Below are 18249 nucleotides of genomic sequence, written 5' to 3' on the forward strand. Positions count from 1 at the left end.
AGGAGGCGGCCGGTCCAAGATGGCTGCTTGGTGAGCAGCGTGGGGCGGGGGGCGGGGGCCGTCGGGGGGCGGTGGGACGCTGACCCCGCCCCCTGCTGCTGCCAGTCTGCTCCGGGCGGCGGCGGCGACCGAGCCCGGAACATGGCGGCCGCGGCGCGCAGCTTCGGGCCCGAACCGGAGGCCGAGCCGGCCAAGGAGGCTCGCGTCGTGGGCTCTGAGCTCGTGGACACGTATACGGTGTGCCGAGGGCCCCGGTGCCTGAACTAGGGGTGGCGGCTGGAACCCGATTTCAGAGTTGGGAGGTTGGGGAGGGAATCTGGGCCCAGCATCTGAAGAGGAGGAGGTGGGGGACTGCGATTTTGAAGTGGGGACCTGGAATAGCGGAATCTGGGGAAGGACCCTGGGCCCTGCAGGTAGGGAAAGAGGGTCCTGGGGTGGGGCCCAGGGAGGGGGCCTGGGAAGTGTACGCGTTTAGAAAAGCAGGATAGGGTTGGGGAAAGATTAGAGGATAAAGGGGGTCTGCGGAAGACAGGAGTCGGGTTGAGGCGGCGGTCCCTCTAGATCTTCTAGGCCTTGAGAGGCGCCGGCCTGGGAGGACGTGACAAGGGGTCTGGAAGGAGGGGAATTAGGGAAAGGGTCTCTGATGGATGAAATCTGCAGAAAGGGTCAGGGCCCTGCGGGCGGGGGCGGAGGAGACGGGGCCTTGACGTGGGAGGCCTGAGGTTGCAGTTGAGATTTGCTCTAAAAGTGAAGGGGGGCTCAGGTTCCTTGGGGCTCTGGCAGAAACAAGAATGGGGTAAGGGTGGAGCCTAGACACCGGCAATTGAAGGGGTGGCTCAGGGCTGAAAGCTTAAAACCGGGGAACCTTAGGGATCTTCATGGCTTTGGATTATGGGGGTGAGTTGGTGCTGTAAACTGCCCACGCACACTTCAGAGCTACGGGGGTGATGGAGGACAGCAAAGGGGGCAGGTTCCAGACTGTGATGAGTTGGAGGCCCTCCTGGGTCTGGATGGGATTGGGCACCTGGCCTACAGGCCAGGTTGGCTGCCTGGCAGGGACTGAGCATCTGAGCACCTCCCAGACTCCTGTCTTTTGTTCCTGGAAGGTGGGAAGTATGTGGGGGGCTTTGGCCCTGCCTTCGCCCCATCCTTTTGGACCTCATCCTAACCCTCCTCCAGGGTCATTCTTTCCTGTACTGGAGGGAGGGGATGGAAACTGCCAGGCTGGGTAGAGAGGCTGGGGACTAATTCTGTAGCAACAGGCAGGCCCTGGAGAAATGGCTGCTCCTCCATGGATGCTTAGGCTGAGTTGATTACTTTCTCCTCCCCCTTCCCTGCTTGCTTCAGGGAGGGGCGGGACCCTAGGACCAGGGGTCCTCATCCAGGTGAAAGTTGAGGTCTCTGAGTTGATGCCTGGCCGGCAGTCATGCAGCCACTGCATTCAGCTGGAGGATAAGCTCCAGAAAGCTCTCCTTATTCCGCAGGGCTGAGTCCCTCCTCTGAATGGTTGTCAGGGAGATGGTGACCTAGACTGACCATACCGTTTTGTGTCCTTTTGTCCGGGTATGCTGAGTTGAATATTAATGCACCTACCTTTGGTTGAACACTTGCTACATGTCAGGCCTTATATAAAGCATTTTGAATGCATTATCTTATTTGATTCTTAAATCGACCAGATTTTAAGATGGAGGAACTGAAGCTCAGGGAGAACTTAGGCTCTCAGCCACTTACGTAAGTGACATACATAAACCATAGCCAAGAAATGCCAGAACCTGATTCTGAACCCAGATCTTCCTTGACTCCAAGACCCGTTTCTTTTCTGTTAGGGCTTGATTGTCTATCACCATTCTCTGCCGCCCTCCCCTCAGCTTCTTAGTGCCTTGACTCCTAGCTCAGCAGCAGAAATAACAGCCATGAACATGAATCCACAGCTGAGAGCACTGGAAAAGGACTTGCTTCCAGGATATACGCAGAGCACCTGGGAAAGAATTATAGCAGAAAAGCTGGTGCTGCCAAACCTGACCCTGTTTTGTCTCCCTTAGAGGAAATGGCCTTCTTTGCCTGCAGCACAGATTGGATTGGGCTTTGAATTACATGGAAGTTGGAGTTAAAAAACAAAAGAGATGGCTCAGTATAATGGCCATCTTTTCCGTCCCTCACTGTTGGATAGAACTCACATTTATCTAATGTGCCTGCCAGATCCAGTTCTAGGGCTGTGGAAGAGGCTGAGAGGGAGCCCTGCTTCTCAGTAGGGGTCAGGGACTTCTTGTTGCTAGCTAGGCAAGGGCTATCGGTTTTCCCTTTTAGGTTTACATCATCCAAGTCACTGATGGGAGCCATGAATGGACAGTCAAGCACCGCTACAGTGATTTCCATGACCTACATGAAAAGGTAATCCTTGAGAACTGGGGTCCTGTGTCTGAGGCCTTGGGGGGCTTCTAGGCCAAGTTCCCATTGTGCCATGCATTGGTTTTAGGGCAAAACAGGCTCCGTGCCAGTTACATTAAACAGTTTATTAATGTAACTGAAAAAAAACCCCAAAAAACCTGTTAGATCCTGGGAGTCCAACCCTTGCATGAGGCAGTGCTCAAAGAACAAATTTTAACTTCAGTTTTAAGACTGCCAGTCCTAGTTTGGATGTGAGGTGCCAGGACAGCTTCCTGGGGAGGGAACAGGTTTGAACTTGTTCCACCTGACTATACCTATTCGAGAACGTGTGCTTTAATATCTGGCTGTGATTCCATTTCTTCGTTTGTTTTTGGCAAGAGCTGCCTTTTTCTGGGTTGTTTGCATCACGAGTGTCTTAAAGATAGGCCACCGCTCTGATTGGGTTTCTTTCTGGCTTGGAAAAGATGGTGATTTTAGAGACCCACAGGTATTATTTTTCCTGAATGTCTCCAAGATGGAGCTCCTCTTTCCGAATTCAATGGGTGTTGCTAGTGCTAATTGAACTTGCTGACAGATCCCAGGTGCACTAGTTGGTTCACTAATCCTGATACAACTGCCCAGGGGGCTGTGGAAGTCATAACAAGCACCTGCCCTCAGGCAGCTTGTGTTGGCCTAGCTCAATTACAGGCCCTCTTGGTCAGTGGTTGATGTGCTTATGCTTTCTTACAGCTTGTTGCAGAGAAGAAGATTGATAAAAGTCTGCTTCCGCCCAAAAAGATAATTGGGAAAAACTCAAGGAGCTTGGTGGAAAAGAGGGAGAAGGATCTGGAGGTCTACCTCCAGACACTCCTGGCCACCTTCCCTGACGTGGCCCCCCGAGTGCTGGCCCACTTCTTGCATTTTCACTTCTACGTAAGTTCCTCTCAGGTTTTCTCCTTCGCCTGCAACCCCACAACCGCTAAAGCTCCCAGCAGCAAATCCTTGTAGACCTCAGCTTTAAGGAAAGGTGGGCTGGAGTTTGACCCTTAGGTTAGGAGATGGAGGAACATCCTTAGCGGTGTTGGAGTATGGGCAGAAGCATGTTCATCAGCAGATATGTGTTACATCAGGCTGACTGGCTATGGCCACAGAGAGGTTTTCCTCCACCACAAGATATTTTTTTGAGCAAAAACAGCCGGTGGGTGTTTGAACAAGGTTTCCATCCAAATGGGTGGGGTCAGGTTGGAAACAACTGACACCTGGCATAGACTGTTGAGTTGCTGGTTCCTGGTTCAAGACTCATTAGGAGGTCGTATGTGTTGGCAGAATATTGCCATCTTAGGGCATCATCAGAGTCCAGGGGTGCTGAGTGAGGATAGATGACTTCCTCTGGTGGAAGTTTATGTCTCAGGGCAGCTCTGGACTCTCTTCTGGATGGAGGGACAACTTTCATGGGCTGCTTGTGACAGGGTGCATTGTCACACTTCAAGGAGGGAAGTTTGGCGGTGTGAAACCAAAACGTTAAAAAGCCATCAATTTCATTTCTGAGAATTGACTCAAAAGGGAAAAATTGGGAAACTGAGAAAAGGTTATGGGTACAGATGTAGTAATTCCAGGATTATAATGAGATACTGAAGACAAAAGCTCAACAGGAGGTGACTTAAAAAAAATTAAAGGGTGCAACCATGTAATTGAGTATTATTGCTGCTAGAGAAATGACAGTGTAGCTGTGGATTTGTTGACATAGGAAAATGAGAATATTACAATATGAAAAGAGCAGGCCAGAAAATGTTATGAAGGGTATGGTCCCATTTTTATTTAAAAAAAAAAAAATTGTATGAATGTATTTGTCTAGGAAAATCCTATAAGGTTATATGTCGAAATACTAGGAGTAGTTGTCTCTGGGTGATAGATTTTTGGATGATTTACATTTAATTGCCTCTTTATGTGATGACAATGGGGAAAAAAATCCAGTCCCTTTCGGAAGGGACCTCTGGGTTGTGGTCTTAAAGGCCCAGACTTGCTCAACAGGTAACTGTCTTGAGGTATTATCAGAGTAAGACAGCTGAACCTTTCTTCAAGTATTAGAAGGAGCCTGGAAATTTGGTGATAGTGCTAGCAGTGGGCTCGGCTTGGAGGGGCCATGTGAAGAAAAAAGTGGCATTTATAAGTGGGATATTTGTGTATATATCTTTGGATTTCATTTGGCATATGCCAGTGATATTTGGGGTCAGCAGTAGTTTCCTGTTGTACTTTTTGTGGGCTTTTGTTTTGTTTTTTGCTTTTTTAGGGCTGTACCCGTGGCATGTGGAGGTTCCCAGGCTAGGGGTCAAATCTGAGCTGTAGCTGCTGGCCTATACCACAGCCACACCAATACCAGACCCGAGCCACGTCTGCGACCTACACCACAGCTCATGGCAACCCCGGATCCTTAACCCCCTGAGCGAGCCCAGGGATCAAACCCGCAACCTCATGGTTCCTAGTCAGATTCATTTCCACTGCACCACAAAGGGAACTCTTGTGGGGTTTTTTGTTTTGTTTTGTTTTTATGTTTTCTTTCCTTAGGGAAAAAAAAAAAATGTCCGTTCCTTATATGAGTCTTTCAGATGAACCTAACTGGTTAGTATTTTAAGAAATTGTACTTTAAGAAAGCTTTGATTAGCTATTTAAGGATAAGACCTGATAAATAGCCCTTCGCAAATAGAATTCACTGCTTAAAACCTGGGCCTTTGAGGCGATCTCCTCGCTGTCTCTGAACATGGAAAGGCCTCAACTGCTCTTCTGAGATAGGTTTGCCTGAGATTGGCCTAGGGCCTACCCCACATCTGTGGTTCTGTTTAGGGCATGCTTTATTGCTTAGAGCAGTTTGGACATACTTGAAATGGCTGTTATCAAAAGGGCCCCTGATTTATAAAAATTTAAGGTTTAGAAAAAATAATTGACTCATTAAACTAAATCAGGGTTTCTCAGCGATGGCACTGTTGACATTTTGGGCTGGACAATTGTGTGGGGGCTGTTCTGTGCAATGTTAAGCAGCATCTCTGGCCTCTTCCTCCTAGATGCCAGTAGCAGCCCCCATTACCCTACCTCCAGGCTGTAACAACCAAAAAACCTCTCCGCATGCTGCCACATATCCCCCTGAGGGACAAATTGTACCTGATTGAGAAACACTAGATTAGATCTTCAAATGATTTTGGACGAAGAGGGCCCAGAAGATTTGTCAGCCTTTTTTACAGTTTGGGAACCCTTAAGGAATGTTTATGGTCACCTTTGCACCATTATTGTCCTCTCCGAAATTGTTCCCAACATGCTCCACCTCTTGTGGAGCTGACATTGCACAAGGTGGACCCAGGGAACCCTGTTTGGCTGAAGTGTGGATTTTTTTTAATTGAGATATAATTTGCCATAAAATGCACTCTTTTAAAGTGTACAAGTCCTTAGCTCTTGGTGTATTAACAAAGTTGTGCATCCGTCACCACTATCTAATTCCAGAACATTCATCACCTGAATAAGGAACTGCTTACCCATCAGCAATCACTAGTGTACTTTCTGTCTCCATGGATTTGCTTATTCTGGACATTTCGTATAAATGGAATCTTACAATATGTGACTTTTTGTGGCTGGGCTTCTTTCACTTAGCATAGTATTTTCAAGGTCCATTCATATTGCAACATAAATCACTACTTAAGTCCTTTTATGGCTGAATAATATTTTACTGTTTGGGTACACCACATTTTGTTTATCATTTATCAGTTGCACATTTAGCTTGTTTCCACTTTAGCTTTTGTGAGTAATGCGGCTCTGAACATTCATATATAAATTTTTGTGTAGACCTTTATTTTCGATTCTGTTGGGTATATACTGGGAGTAGAATCGCTGGGTTTTATGGTAACTTTATTTGCGGAACGGACACATTTTTTTCCATAGCAGCTACACCGTTTTACACTCCCACAAGCAGTGTATAAGTTCTCATGTCCCCACATCCTTGCCAACACTTGTTACTGTCCAGTTTTTTGGGTGAGTGTAAAGTGGTATCTCATTGTGATTTTGATTTGCATTTGGCTAATGACTAATAATGTTGAGCTTCTTTTCACATGCTTATTGGTTACTTGCATATCTTCTTTGGAGATGTATATTCAAATCCTTTGTACTTCAAAGATAAGGTTTCTTTTTGTTGTTGAGTTGGAGTTCTTTATAAACTCAGGATATTAGACCGTTAGCAGAAATAATATGCAAATATTTTCTCCAGTTGTGTGGATTGTCTTCATTTTCCTGATAGTATTATTTGAATATTTTGATGAAGTTTGTCTATTTTTTTCCTTTGGTTGCTTGTGTTTTTGCTGTCATATCTAAGAAACCATTGCCTAAACCAAGGTTGCAGAGATTTGCAGCTGTGGTTTTCTTTTCTTTCTTTTCTTTTTTCTTTTTTCTTTTTTTTTTTTTTTTGTCTTTTGTCTTTTTGTTGTTGTTGTTGTTGCTATTTCCTGGGCCGCTCCCGCGGCATATGGAGGTTCCCAGGCTAGGGGTCTAATCGGAGCTGTAGCCACCGGCCTACGCCAGAGCCACAGCAACGCGGGATCCGAGCCGCGTCTGCAACCTACACCACAGCTCACGGCAACGCCGGATCGTTAACCCACTGAGCAAGAGCAGGGACCGAACCCGCAACCTCATGGTTCCTAGTCGGATATGTTAACCACTGCGCCACGACGGGAACTCCTCTTTTCTTTTTTCTTTTTCTTTTTTTGCTTTTTAGGTCTGCATCTGTGGCATATGGAAGTTCCCAGGCTAGGGGTTGACTCAGACCTGCAGTTGCCAGGCTACAGCACAGCCACAGCAACTCAGGATCCAAGCTGCGTCTTTGACCTATACCACAGCTCACAGCAACGCCCCATCCTTAACCCACTGAGCAAGGCCAGGGATCGAACCTGCGTCCTCATGGATACTAGTCAGATTCGTCAACTGCTGAGCCACAATGGGAACTCCAGAGCTGTGCTTTTCTTTCTTTCTCTCTCTCTTTCTTTCTTTCTTTCTGCCTGCCTTCCTGCCTTTCTTTCTTTTTATTTCTTTTTTGCTTTTTAAGGCCACACCAGCAGCATATAGAGGTTCCCAGGCTAGGGGTCCAATTGGAACTACAGCTGCCGGCCTACACCACAGCCACAGAAATGCAGGATCCAAGCCGAGTCTGTGACCTACACCACAGCTCATGGCAATGCTGGAGCCTTAATCCACTGAGCGAGCCAGGATCAAACCTCCACCCTCACGGACATAGTTGAGTTCGTTACCGATGAGCCACAGTGGGAACTCCCAGTTTTAGCTCTTATATTTAGGTCTCTCATCCATTTTAAGTGAATTTTTGTGTATGATGTGAGGTTGAGGTCCAATTTCATTCTTGGGCAGTGTGGATTTTAATGCAAGGGAGAAAATACCACTTCTCTCCCCAGCCGACTGAGATGGGGTGTTCAGGGGCCATTGCAGCCCTGGGTTGCAATGAGAGGGCACACCTCGGCCCTGTCCTGCTGTGCTGTCTCCCTCTGAATGGCTGTGCCCTGATACTCTTGCAGCACCCTAAGGGACAGACCTTATCCCCGAACCTTGAGAGCAGAGGTTTTCAAATTCAGTGAAGCAGAAGCCTATAGAGACCTCCAGCACATCACTTTGGGGCAGGATGTCTAATAGTGGACTCAGAAGGCAGGCAAAGCTGAGTTTGTCTCCCAGCCCTGCTGCTTTCTGACAGTTCATTCCAAAGGCAGTCATTTAACCTCTCTGTGTCCCAGTTCCTCTCGTGATCTGGAGGGTGATGACCCAGGCCTTTGAGGATTGTAGGAGTGAAGGTGAAGGGCCTAGAAGAGCAGCAGGCCCATGGTGGGGGCTCACCAGATCCCTAGCAGTATAGGCTGTCCTAGTGAGGAAAGGCACTCACTTCTTATCATCAGTGGCATTTATATCTTTTTCTTATTTTAAAGCTAGCTAGCTAGAACAAAGGCACTTTTTTTTTTTTTTTTTTGAAATTTGAAATCAGGAGATAGAACTGTTACCAAAGAATTGTTACCATCTTAAAGGCAGCCTTTGCATTTGTAGCCCTCATTTCTTTTTGTTGCAAAGTACAGATACTGTAAATGATAACAGGTATCATTGCAACTTATTTTCAGTCTTGGAGCTCTCTTCAGCCAAAGTTTAAGCTTGAATCTCTCAATGGGGAATTGTTATGCAAATTAGGCACCTAACTTTATTAGAATGCCTCATTACAGGCATGAAATAAAAGTCATAAAAGGACTCCCAACCCTTACCGTGTTTGTGTAAACCACACAGTGAAGTGTAATGGAGTACGTTGTTAATGTCCCACTGATACATACTCTGTGCTTGAGCAAGTGCCAAGCAGGAGTATCAGGCTAGCCTGGGGTTTTTCACTGAGCAGGCATCTGTGCTGCAAGGTGCACTTGGTTGTGACCTGTTCAGATCATTAGAACAGCCGTACTAGTCCATGGTGGGTTTGTGTGTGCAGCTCACATCGCTGCCCAAGGCTGCAAACCAACACATGATCCTGGCAGGTGACTGACTGGTCTGAGACATGTTAGGAGTAGGTGTTGAAGTTTTTAAACATAGCTAATTGTTTTTATTTAATTGAAAAGATTTCTGAAGTATGAAGAAATGGTTTTGGGTTTTTGTCGTTGTTTATTTGTTTTAATGCATTGCAGTTCAGATATCTGTGGCACCCTGAAGCACTTTAAGTCCCTTCAGCACGGATTGGGTGGAGTGTGTGTGTGGCATCACCCACAGGTAACCTCTGGGCAGAATCTGCAGGAGCTTAGACTGGGGCCTACTGAGCTCGTCTCCTCCTGATAGAGGGCTCAGGGAGGCCCGACTCTGCTTACCTTTGCACACAAGGCCACAGTTCAGCCAGAGCACCCAGAGGAGGCAAACAAAATGCTTCTCTAAAGGGACCATGGACCTCCATTTGGGGGCTGAGGCATTTCTTTGTTCAGTCTCCCAAGGTGAAGAAGATCAACCTGAGAAACTAAGTAGATACTGTTGCAGCAGGGCACACTTCCTGGGGCTCAAGAGGGGGGGGGAAGAAATTGTTACATTGTGTGTTTTTTAGATTTCTCAGGAAGTGAAAACCTGTGTTCTGCTTAGCATGAGCCCTTGGCTCTCACTATCTCTTAGCTTTCTGTCTTGGGGAAATCCCAGTTCTATCTCCTGAGCAGGGCTGGCATTGACGCCAGCTGCCTGAAGAAGTGTAACTCAGAGGGTGAGACTTGTTGAGTACTAAGGGTGGGCAGGGAGCCATTTGTCCATGTGAGACTTTCTAGGAGCCCCATTGTCACCAATGGGGTTGGAGAGGCTGAGGAGCTACCTTTGGGGACTTGAAGTGGGTGCAGATGGGTAGCTCCTGGGAGCCTCTCAGGAATCTGTATTTGTCAAGGCTCTCCGGGCGATTCAGCCTGCAGCCAAGATGGGGAAGTGCTGATTTGGAGACAGGGCTTGGTTCTCAAAAGTGTAGATAGAGAAATGAGACCATGGATCATTCCAAGGTCTCACTGATCTTCAATTCTTCAAAGCAGCCAAGGAAAATGTAATTGAGTTTAAGTTGCAGGAAACAAGTTGAATTTCCAGCGAACTCATGGCTTCTTCTGTCATTAGCTGGAGCCCTCTTCGGCGCAGAGCCTGCTTTGCCCCTCTGGTGGCCCTTTTACATTTGACCCTGCATCTTGCCAGACTGAAAGGCCTAAATCTCTTAATGCTGGAGCTGTGTTGGCTCATTTTTCTCCCTTTGGCTTTTTGTTCATTTGTGGGAAGAAGTGGGTGTTATTCTCATACTGTATATAAAATGAATTTCAAGCAGATGACAGAAATAAACACATTGGGGGGGGTCCATATAACTAAAAGAGGAAATTAGGGGGATGTTTCTATAATCTTGGGGGTAGAGATTGAGAAGTCGCAAAGGAAAAGAATCACAGATTAAACGGTGTAAACTTGACAAACCTCTCTGTCAGAATGCTGTGAACACAGGTAAAGGCATATGCAGATAGGGAGAAGATTATTTCCAGCATAAAAACAACCTTTAAAATATCTGGTGGTGCAGCAGTTAAAGGATCCAGCAGGTTCGAACCCTGGTCTGGGAACTTCCACATGTCATGGGTGCGGCCAAAAAATAGTATTCATTATGTAAAAAGGTGAGGAAGAGACAAACAGCAGAAAGAAAAACAGAAAAAGGACACCCTGTCTCTTGCAACGTGGTGCCTTTCAAGTCCTGTAAACATGTGGATTGAGTGGCCTGGTGGCAGAGAGATTCCTGAGGTAATTGTGCAGCCTCCATCTGGACTTGTTTACGAACGTCTTGTCATCTAGTTACAGTTCTTACCTGCAGGATGTGGTGTAAGAACCCCATGGTTACACCACTGAAATACTGAGGCGCATGTGTACAGAGAGGGGTTTCAAGGCCAAGTGCTTGGGAGTGTGGCTTTGCTAGTTTCTAGCCATGTAAAATTGAGGATTGTAGGACCTTTCCACTTCAGTTTGTGTGCATGAAACAAGATTCAAGATAATGTCTTGCTCACCTAGGGCGTTGAGAGGATTGAGTGAGCCCCTCTGTAGGGAGTACTCTGGCCGTTAGAGTGAAATAAGACTCCAGCACGTTAACTGTTCATGTGAATGAAGTCTTGTCCTTACTGTGCCCCCTTCATCCCATCACCCTCAAAGGAAATCCATCCTTGCCTCTTTCTGGTCACCCTCAGCCTAGTCATACTGTTGCAAGGCTTGGAAGCATGACCACAGGAAGAGAATGGCTGCTCACTCTTTCCTAAGACAGCTATGAAACAGGAATATTATGTCAGTCACTCAGGGAGGGTTAGCTCCGGGGCGGCCCTTTCCCCCACCAGGTTGATGGGAGCTTCTTTTCCAGAAGAAACAGGACTGCCTCTACCACAGCCTCCTCCTGGGCTTGGCAAGTGCTCATGGTGCTTGTTCTCTCTCTCTCTCTCTCTTTTTTTTTTTTTTTTTTTTGCCGTGCTGTGGCATGTAGAAGGGCCAGGGATCAAACCGGCACCACAGCAGTGCCCACCGATACACCACAAGGGAACTCCATGTTCCCTTCTCCTTTTTTTAGGGCTGCACCTTTGGCATATGGAGGTTCCCAGGCTAGGGGTTGTAGCCCCCAGGCACAGCCACAGCAACACCAGATCCAAGCCATGTCTGTGACCTACACCACAGCTCATGGCAACGCTGGATCCTTAACCCACTGAAAGAGGCCAGGGATCAAATCTACATGGATGCTACTCATACTCGTTTCCGCTGAGCCAGGCCGGGAGCTCCCACTTCTGCTTCTGAAGAGATATGTCAAATGTCCATGTAACTGGAAATACTGTTTCCCTCTCTGAGAATCTTGAATCATTGTAGATTTTATTCTCTCCATTTTGTTTCACTTTCTGGAGAGCTGGCATTGCAACAGCAGATGGGATAGATAGCAGGGAATGTACAAGTCTTGGTGACTAGGAGCAGGTGGACTTCCTGACTGTGGGTTTTGTTTTGTTTTGTTTTGTTTTCCTCTGCAGGAGATTAATGGCATCACTGCAGCACTGGCTGAGGAGCTTTTTGAAAAAGGTATATGGCCCAGGGACCTTGAAATACTGGGTGTAAGTTGCCTAGCTCTGTAGGTGACCAGAGGCTCAGAGTGGCACAGAACTCCATCAGGTGCTCTGTGCCAAGTAAGTTCTAGCCAGGGCCCACCTCCCTGGGACCCAAATCCTTTGACCTGATCTTCAGCCACACCTGACTACCTACCTGCTCTGCAGGTCTGAGGAGCTGGGTCCTTCGCCTTAGAACCCCCAGATTCCTGTTTCGGGGGCTGGCCCCAGACTCAGGATCTATTCCAGGGCCTTATGGTAGAGTTCTGGAAGGTAGTGCCATGCTGCCCTCTTGCTCCGGGTTTGTCCTTACCTGAAAGGGTTCAGATAGTGAACAGAAGCTGACTTTGGGTCACAACCCTTCCAGAGAGCACAGTAGCAGTAGCTAAGATGCAGTAAGTGCTTGGAAGCTAGCCTTGTGTTTGCATCTTACTGCTTCCCCCGAGGAGGTGCAGAAAAGGACCCTGAGGATGAGAGGCCCAGTTACTTACCAGAGGGTATATGGTTGGAAGGAGCAGAGTGAGGGCCAAATGCCAGTGTGTCTGGCTCAGAACCCCATCCTGCTCTCAGGCCCTGCACTATGCTGGCACCATAGGCTTCGCCTAACCTCAAGACATCCACATCTTGGAGGCTGCAGCCTTGCCCATTGTCCACAGGGCTGCCTGCATCAGCTTTCTCCTGGCCAAGTGCCTCAGATTGTAACTTGGCCTCACCTCAGAGAGGTTTCCCAGCTGTACATTCCCGAGGCCCTTCCCTCCTTTGTAATCACATGTTCTGGGTCTACTGTGGGCCCATCAGCTCAAGAGGGTGGCTGCTTATATACGTTCAGGGCTCCGGCTTCATCCTGATGTGGTACATACACATAATGGGCACTGGCTAAGTGCTTGTTCACTGTTTGCCCGGTGGACAGTTGCTCTGGCCACACATCAGGGATGGGGCCGGGGCCCAGTGCTCACCCCTTGGGGTGTGGCTGTTGCAGGAGAACAGCTCCTGGGGGCCGGCGAGGTCTTTGCCATCGGGCCCCTGCAGCTCTATGCGGTCACTGAGCAGCTGCAGCAGGGAAAGCCCACGTGCGCCAGTGGGGATGCCAAGACTGACCTGGGGCACATCCTGGACTTCACCTGTCGCCTTAAGTACCTTAAGGTAAAGCTGGGGCAGCTTGGTCTTGGAAGGTTGCTCAGTCATGGGCATGCAGTTCCTTGCCTGGCAGTGTGTGTGTGGAGACTGTATAGGTCCTGGGGGAAGGAAGGCAATGTTTAATGATCTTGGCACTGTGCTTCTGGCTGTGAGCACCAGGGGGCAGTCATGATCCAATGTTTCCCTTGTTTTAAACCTTGGCTTTAGCCTGCTTTGTTGACTGGAAGTGGTGAGTGAGAGTACATGCCCAGAATGCCTCACACAACCTGACAAAGCTTCAAGTGGGGTTTGGTAGATGCTACAGCATTGTTCTGTAAACATGGGTAGAAAGTGGTTGCAGAAGCATCCCTGATTTAAGTCATTAATTTGGCTGTAGGTTTCTGGCACAGAAGGACCTTTTGGGACCAGCAACATTCAGGAGCAGCACCTGCCATTTGATCTGTCAATATTCAAGTCTCTTCATCAGGTTGAGGTAAGGCCCAGCCCTGTGTAGGATGCTTCTGACTATCCTATCTGTGACTACGGGATGTTCCTGATGTTTTGTGTCTATATTTAATTGAAGGCACTGTTGCTTTTTTGTCAGTATGTGGCAGATTCCATTTAGGTGAGTAAGGCCCATCTGAAGTCAGAGAAAGAGAAGCCTCTGTTGCTCTTGGCTGGTCTGCATGACCCCACCCCTGCAGCATTTGGACAGGAGGGAGCAACAGTGCCCAACTCCTTCTGGGCCACCTCGTTATTTAAGTTGAAGTGCTAGGAAGCCCTCCTGAGGAGCTAACAGAGCCAATTCCAAGTCTCTGTCTCCCAGGGCAAATCCACAGAGGGTTTGGAGGGTTCTCTGCTCTCTGGCATGCCTACACCTAACAAGAAATAATTTGCAGTACTCACTAGTAAAGACCTGTGTTCATAATGCCAGTTTTGATACCATTCTTGAAATGCATCGATTTCTCAAGTATGGCTTTTGTGTTTTATTCCTGTGCCCCAAGTCTGATGTACACACCTTGATGGAATCTTCTCAGCAGCTGGGTGAAATGGGCACTTACATTCCTGTTTTATAGTTGAGGAAACTGAGGCTTAGGAAAGTGAGGAAGTTTGGTCAGGATCGCACAGTTAATGAGGGGGAAGCTAGGATCTGAATTAAGGCAAGTCTGACTGCAGCATGCTCGGCTTGTCTCAGAGACCTTGAGGACCCTTCCCTTGATGGGAATTTGTGCCTTGACCAGCACAGGCGAGTAGGCTGGGAGTTAGAGGAGTACTTGGCTGGGCAGGCCGAGGCTCCACCAGATGGAGTCCACATCTGTGAGCTCTTAGGCAGGTGGCTCGAGGGAGGATGCAGAGGGTGCTTTGGCCTGCAGGGCTGCCAAGGCCAATGCAGCAAGGCAGTGAAGTTGCAGAGGCCCCTCACTCTCCAGCTCTGGTGTCCTGGCCTTAGTTTTCTGTCTACCCACCAAGCCCCAAGCAGCCCTTCAGAAAAAATGGAATGCATGGTAGTCACGAGCCCACTGTCTTACAAGCTATTTCAGGGAATGTTTAGTTAACACGAAAAATTGGGGGAAAGAGAGACTTAGGATTTGAGTTACCTCCTGCTTCGAAGTATCTGGGGTCACTGATGGTTGTGCTCCATCTGCGCGTGAATCGTAAACACCTACTTCCCAGGACTTCTGGTTAAAATTCTTCTCTAGGTATAGAAAGAAACTGAGCAGCAATGCCATTTCTTTTTTCTTTTTTTCCTTTTTTTGTCTTTTGCCTTTTCTTGAGCCGCTCCTGGGGCATGTGGGAGGTTCCCAGGCTAGGGGTCGAATGAGAGCTGTAGCCGCTGGCCTACGCCAGAGCCACAGCAATGCGGGATCCGAGCCGCGTCTGCGACCCACAGCACAGCTCTCGGCAACGCCAGATCCTTAACCCGCTGAGCAAGGCCAGGGATCGAACCCGCAACCTCATGGTTCCTAGTCAGATTCATTAACCACTGCACCACGATGGGAACTCCATCAATGCGGTTTCTGAGACACGGCTCTTCCTCATTCCAGATAAGTCACTGTGATGCCAAGCACATCCGGGGGCTGGTCGCATCAAAGCCCACCTTAGCCACAATGAGCGTCTGCTTCTCAGCAACCTCCATGAAGGTAGGCTCCACCTGTGACCTGCCCAGGGCTCCATCTGAGGGCCAGGGTCCTGCACTGTCCCTCCCACTAAGGATCATGTGAATACTGCTGCAGTCTCTCAGGACCCAGAGGCCGGACCTTCCCCTGGGCGGCCATCCATTCACGTGGGACCTCCCAGTGCTTGACAGTCCCTGGGACACTTCAGTCCACATCTTCATCAAAAATCAACACTGATAAGAGATTTTAAGGAACTGAGTAATCCTCCCCTGCCCCCAAAAAAGTTACTGATTTTTGCTAAATTGTTTAGCAGTGACAAGCAGCAGAACAATGTGTTAAGTGGATTCATAGAAATGTTTCTCTTGGTGTGAAAAGGCCTGGCTTAGCACTTGTTCCTACTTTATTCTTAGTGGACTTAAAGTCACAGGCAAGGTTATGTATGTCGGGCCCTGTTGTCTGTATGTCAGTGACAGGAATACTCAAACTGAGAATGTAAGAGGTTTCTTCTCTACTTACCTTTTTACTAATTGCATCTTAATGATGTTAAAATTCTTCTCTAGGTATAGAAAGAAACCTAGTGCTACTTGGCAGTACTCACAGTGCCTGATTTGGCTTTGGTGAAGTTTTTCTCTTGAGGCTACTGGCTGAAAGAAGGAGGCTTACAAGCAGCTTCACCCCTCTCGGAGGCACTCCCTGCTTCCTGGCTCACGAAGCCCGAGATAATTCATTGAGAGAGGAGAGGGTTTATCCAAGGGCATCAGGAGTCAAAATGAGGAGTTCTGCCTCCCTCCCCTCGGATGGTGCCCTGTGCTCCATGCTGCTCCCCTGCCTCAGTCCTGCTGGATTTTACCCTGTGAAGTAATGGTTAAAGGACTTATGGTCCGCTGTAGGGACCACAGTGCCAGCTTGTAAAGCACAGTTGCCTGGAAACACTGCAAATTCTGACCTTCAGCCTCTTAAGATTTAAGCCAGAAAAGACATCACCATATAACAAAAGGTCTTGTGAGCTGGAAAAGCATTTGCTCCTAAAGCAGGGCCAGAATATATTCCAAGTGGCTGTTATGTTCCTAAGCTCTTCAGTTATTTCACAATCATTTCAAGACTTATGAACCAAAGCAGCATTTTAATGCAAGATCACTTCCACATACTAAATATGCTCCAGCCCTTCCTGAAATTTTGCAATGATTGTGTTCCCAGTCAGTGTTGCATGCAGGCCCACGTGTGGTGCTCACCAGATGTTCTTACACAGGAAGTCCTTGTTCCTGAAGCCTCAGAATTTGATGAGTGGGAGCCAGCAGGGGCAGCCCTGGAGGGCCCTGTGACTGCCATCATCCCCACATGGCAGGCGCTGACTGCTCTGGACTTGAGTCATAACAGCATCTCCGAGATCGACGAGTCTGTGGTATGCTCTCCACAGCCTGACCAGACTCTAGGGCTGGGTTTTTAGCCTGGCTTTTTTAGAAGGACCACTGAAAACCTGTATCCAGTGCTCTGTGCATTGCCTGTATTTTTTTATTTCAAAATGGAATTATTAAAACTAGGTGAAATAGTACTTAGAACAAATGAAGCATATTAATTGCATGTGCTTTTGGAGTTCCTTGGTAGCCTAGCAGGTTAAGGGTCAGGGATTGTCACTAATGTGGCTCCGCTTGCTGCAGTGGGGCGATTCAGTCCCTGGCCCGGGAACTCCTACATACCATGGGGGTGGCCAAAATAAAAAATTACATGTACTTTTTGATAGAACAGAAACACAGTAAGTGGTAAAATTCATTCCCGAGGGAGTGGAATAGAAAAATCAGTCCATGGGTTCCAGATGTGCCTGGGTAAGAGTGACATCCAGACGGTATTTGGGCAGTAGGGTTGTGATTCATGTATTTGTGCCTCTCGAGGGATGTGGGTGGGGTTGAAGAAGGATACACTTCCTTCTGCCTGCGACCTTGCTGTTGGTCCTTTTTATAAGCCAAATGTTCCATAAAAAGAACACTTGGTTAGCACTGGAGTCCCTGTGTGCTCCTGAGGACATGCTGCTGGGTGGACATGGGTAGGTGTCACATCAGGGACCCTGCATAAGTGCCCAGCCCAGAAGTGGTGGCCAGGAGGAAGCATCCTAAGATGTCTGTCCACCATGTGCAGGGGCCACATAGGGTCTAGCCTCCTAGGGTAATAGCAGATTATGTCTTTTTTTTCTCCACAAGAAACTTATTCCAAAGATTGAGTTCCTGGATCTGAGTCACAATGGAGTGCTGGTTGTGGATAATCTGCAGGTAATTCATGTCATTGGAAACCATCGTTGCCTTCATGCTTCTCATGATCCCCCCCCCACCATTCTTGCAGGATTTAGGAGACAGATGCAGCCTTGGGCCTTTGGCCATCCTCTGGGGTTTCTCTCATAGGCCCTTGAGAGGTCTGGGTACACCAGAGGTTTGCAAAGGCAGGGGCTGCTGCCTTTCCCTGGAGGATCCCAGTAATGCACAGCAAAATCATTGCTTTAGTTCCCAAGAATTAGAAAAGATGTGTGGATACAAATTGAGCAGATGGGAGATGATGTGCCTCCATCATGAAGACAGCCTCGTTTTATAGCCCACGCCTACCCTTGGGTGGGGGTGCCACTGTGTGTGACATGCAGGAAAGGAGGATTTCCCTTCCAAATAACTGTCAGAGGGGACAGAGCCAATATGTGGAACTGGTCGTTTTAGGTTGGAAGGCCCATCATACCCTCCATGTTCATCCCCTTTCTTTAGAGCCTTGACCTGAACTATTTCACCCTGTTTTCCTGCCGCTGTAGCACCTGTATAACCTTGTGCACCTGGACCTGTCCTACAATAAGCTCTCCTCCTTGGAAGGCGTTCACACCAAACTGGGCAACATTAAGACCCTGAACCTGGCGGGCAACCTCCTGGGGAGTCTGCATGGCCTGCACAAGCTCTACTCTCTGGTCAACTTGGATCTCAGCAACAACAGAATCGAGCAGGTGAGTCACATCCCAAGAGGGCCTTGGGTGTGGGATAGCTGGGCCTTGGCATTTA

At 48.2% G+C, this 18249-nt stretch overlaps 1 protein-coding gene across 6 annotated transcripts in view; it reads left to right on the plus strand.

Annotated features, from left to right (window-relative positions):
- NISCH (nischarin) overlaps nt 1–18249 on the plus strand; it is a 34519-nt gene continuing 16270 nt past the window's right edge. Inside the window, exons 1-10 of one of the 6 annotated variants that reach the window (XM_001925354.5) lie at nt 1–237; nt 2308–2391; nt 3118–3300; nt 11919–11967; nt 12970–13133; nt 13504–13599; nt 15152–15247; nt 16473–16625; nt 17419–17487; nt 18009–18194. In XM_001925354.5, the coding sequence (XP_001925389.1) occupies nt 142–237; nt 2308–2391; nt 3118–3300; nt 11919–11967; nt 12970–13133; nt 13504–13599; nt 15152–15247; nt 16473–16625; nt 17419–17487; nt 18009–18194 (1176 nt within the window). In that variant the 5' untranslated portion in view covers nt 1–141. Of the gene's footprint in view, nt 238–268; nt 414–2307; nt 2392–3117; nt 3301–11918; nt 11968–12969; nt 13134–13503; nt 13600–15151; nt 15248–16420; nt 16626–17418; nt 17488–18008; nt 18195–18249 lie in introns of those variants that run through there. The other 5 variants (XM_005669637.3, XM_021068899.1, XM_005669635.3 and 2 more) reach the window with 5 other exon arrangements.

This window comes from Sus scrofa, chromosome 13, assembly GCF_000003025.6.
Source record: "Sus scrofa isolate TJ Tabasco breed Duroc chromosome 13, Sscrofa11.1, whole genome shotgun sequence".
Classification (NCBI taxonomy): domain Eukaryota; kingdom Metazoa; phylum Chordata; class Mammalia; order Artiodactyla; family Suidae; genus Sus; species Sus scrofa.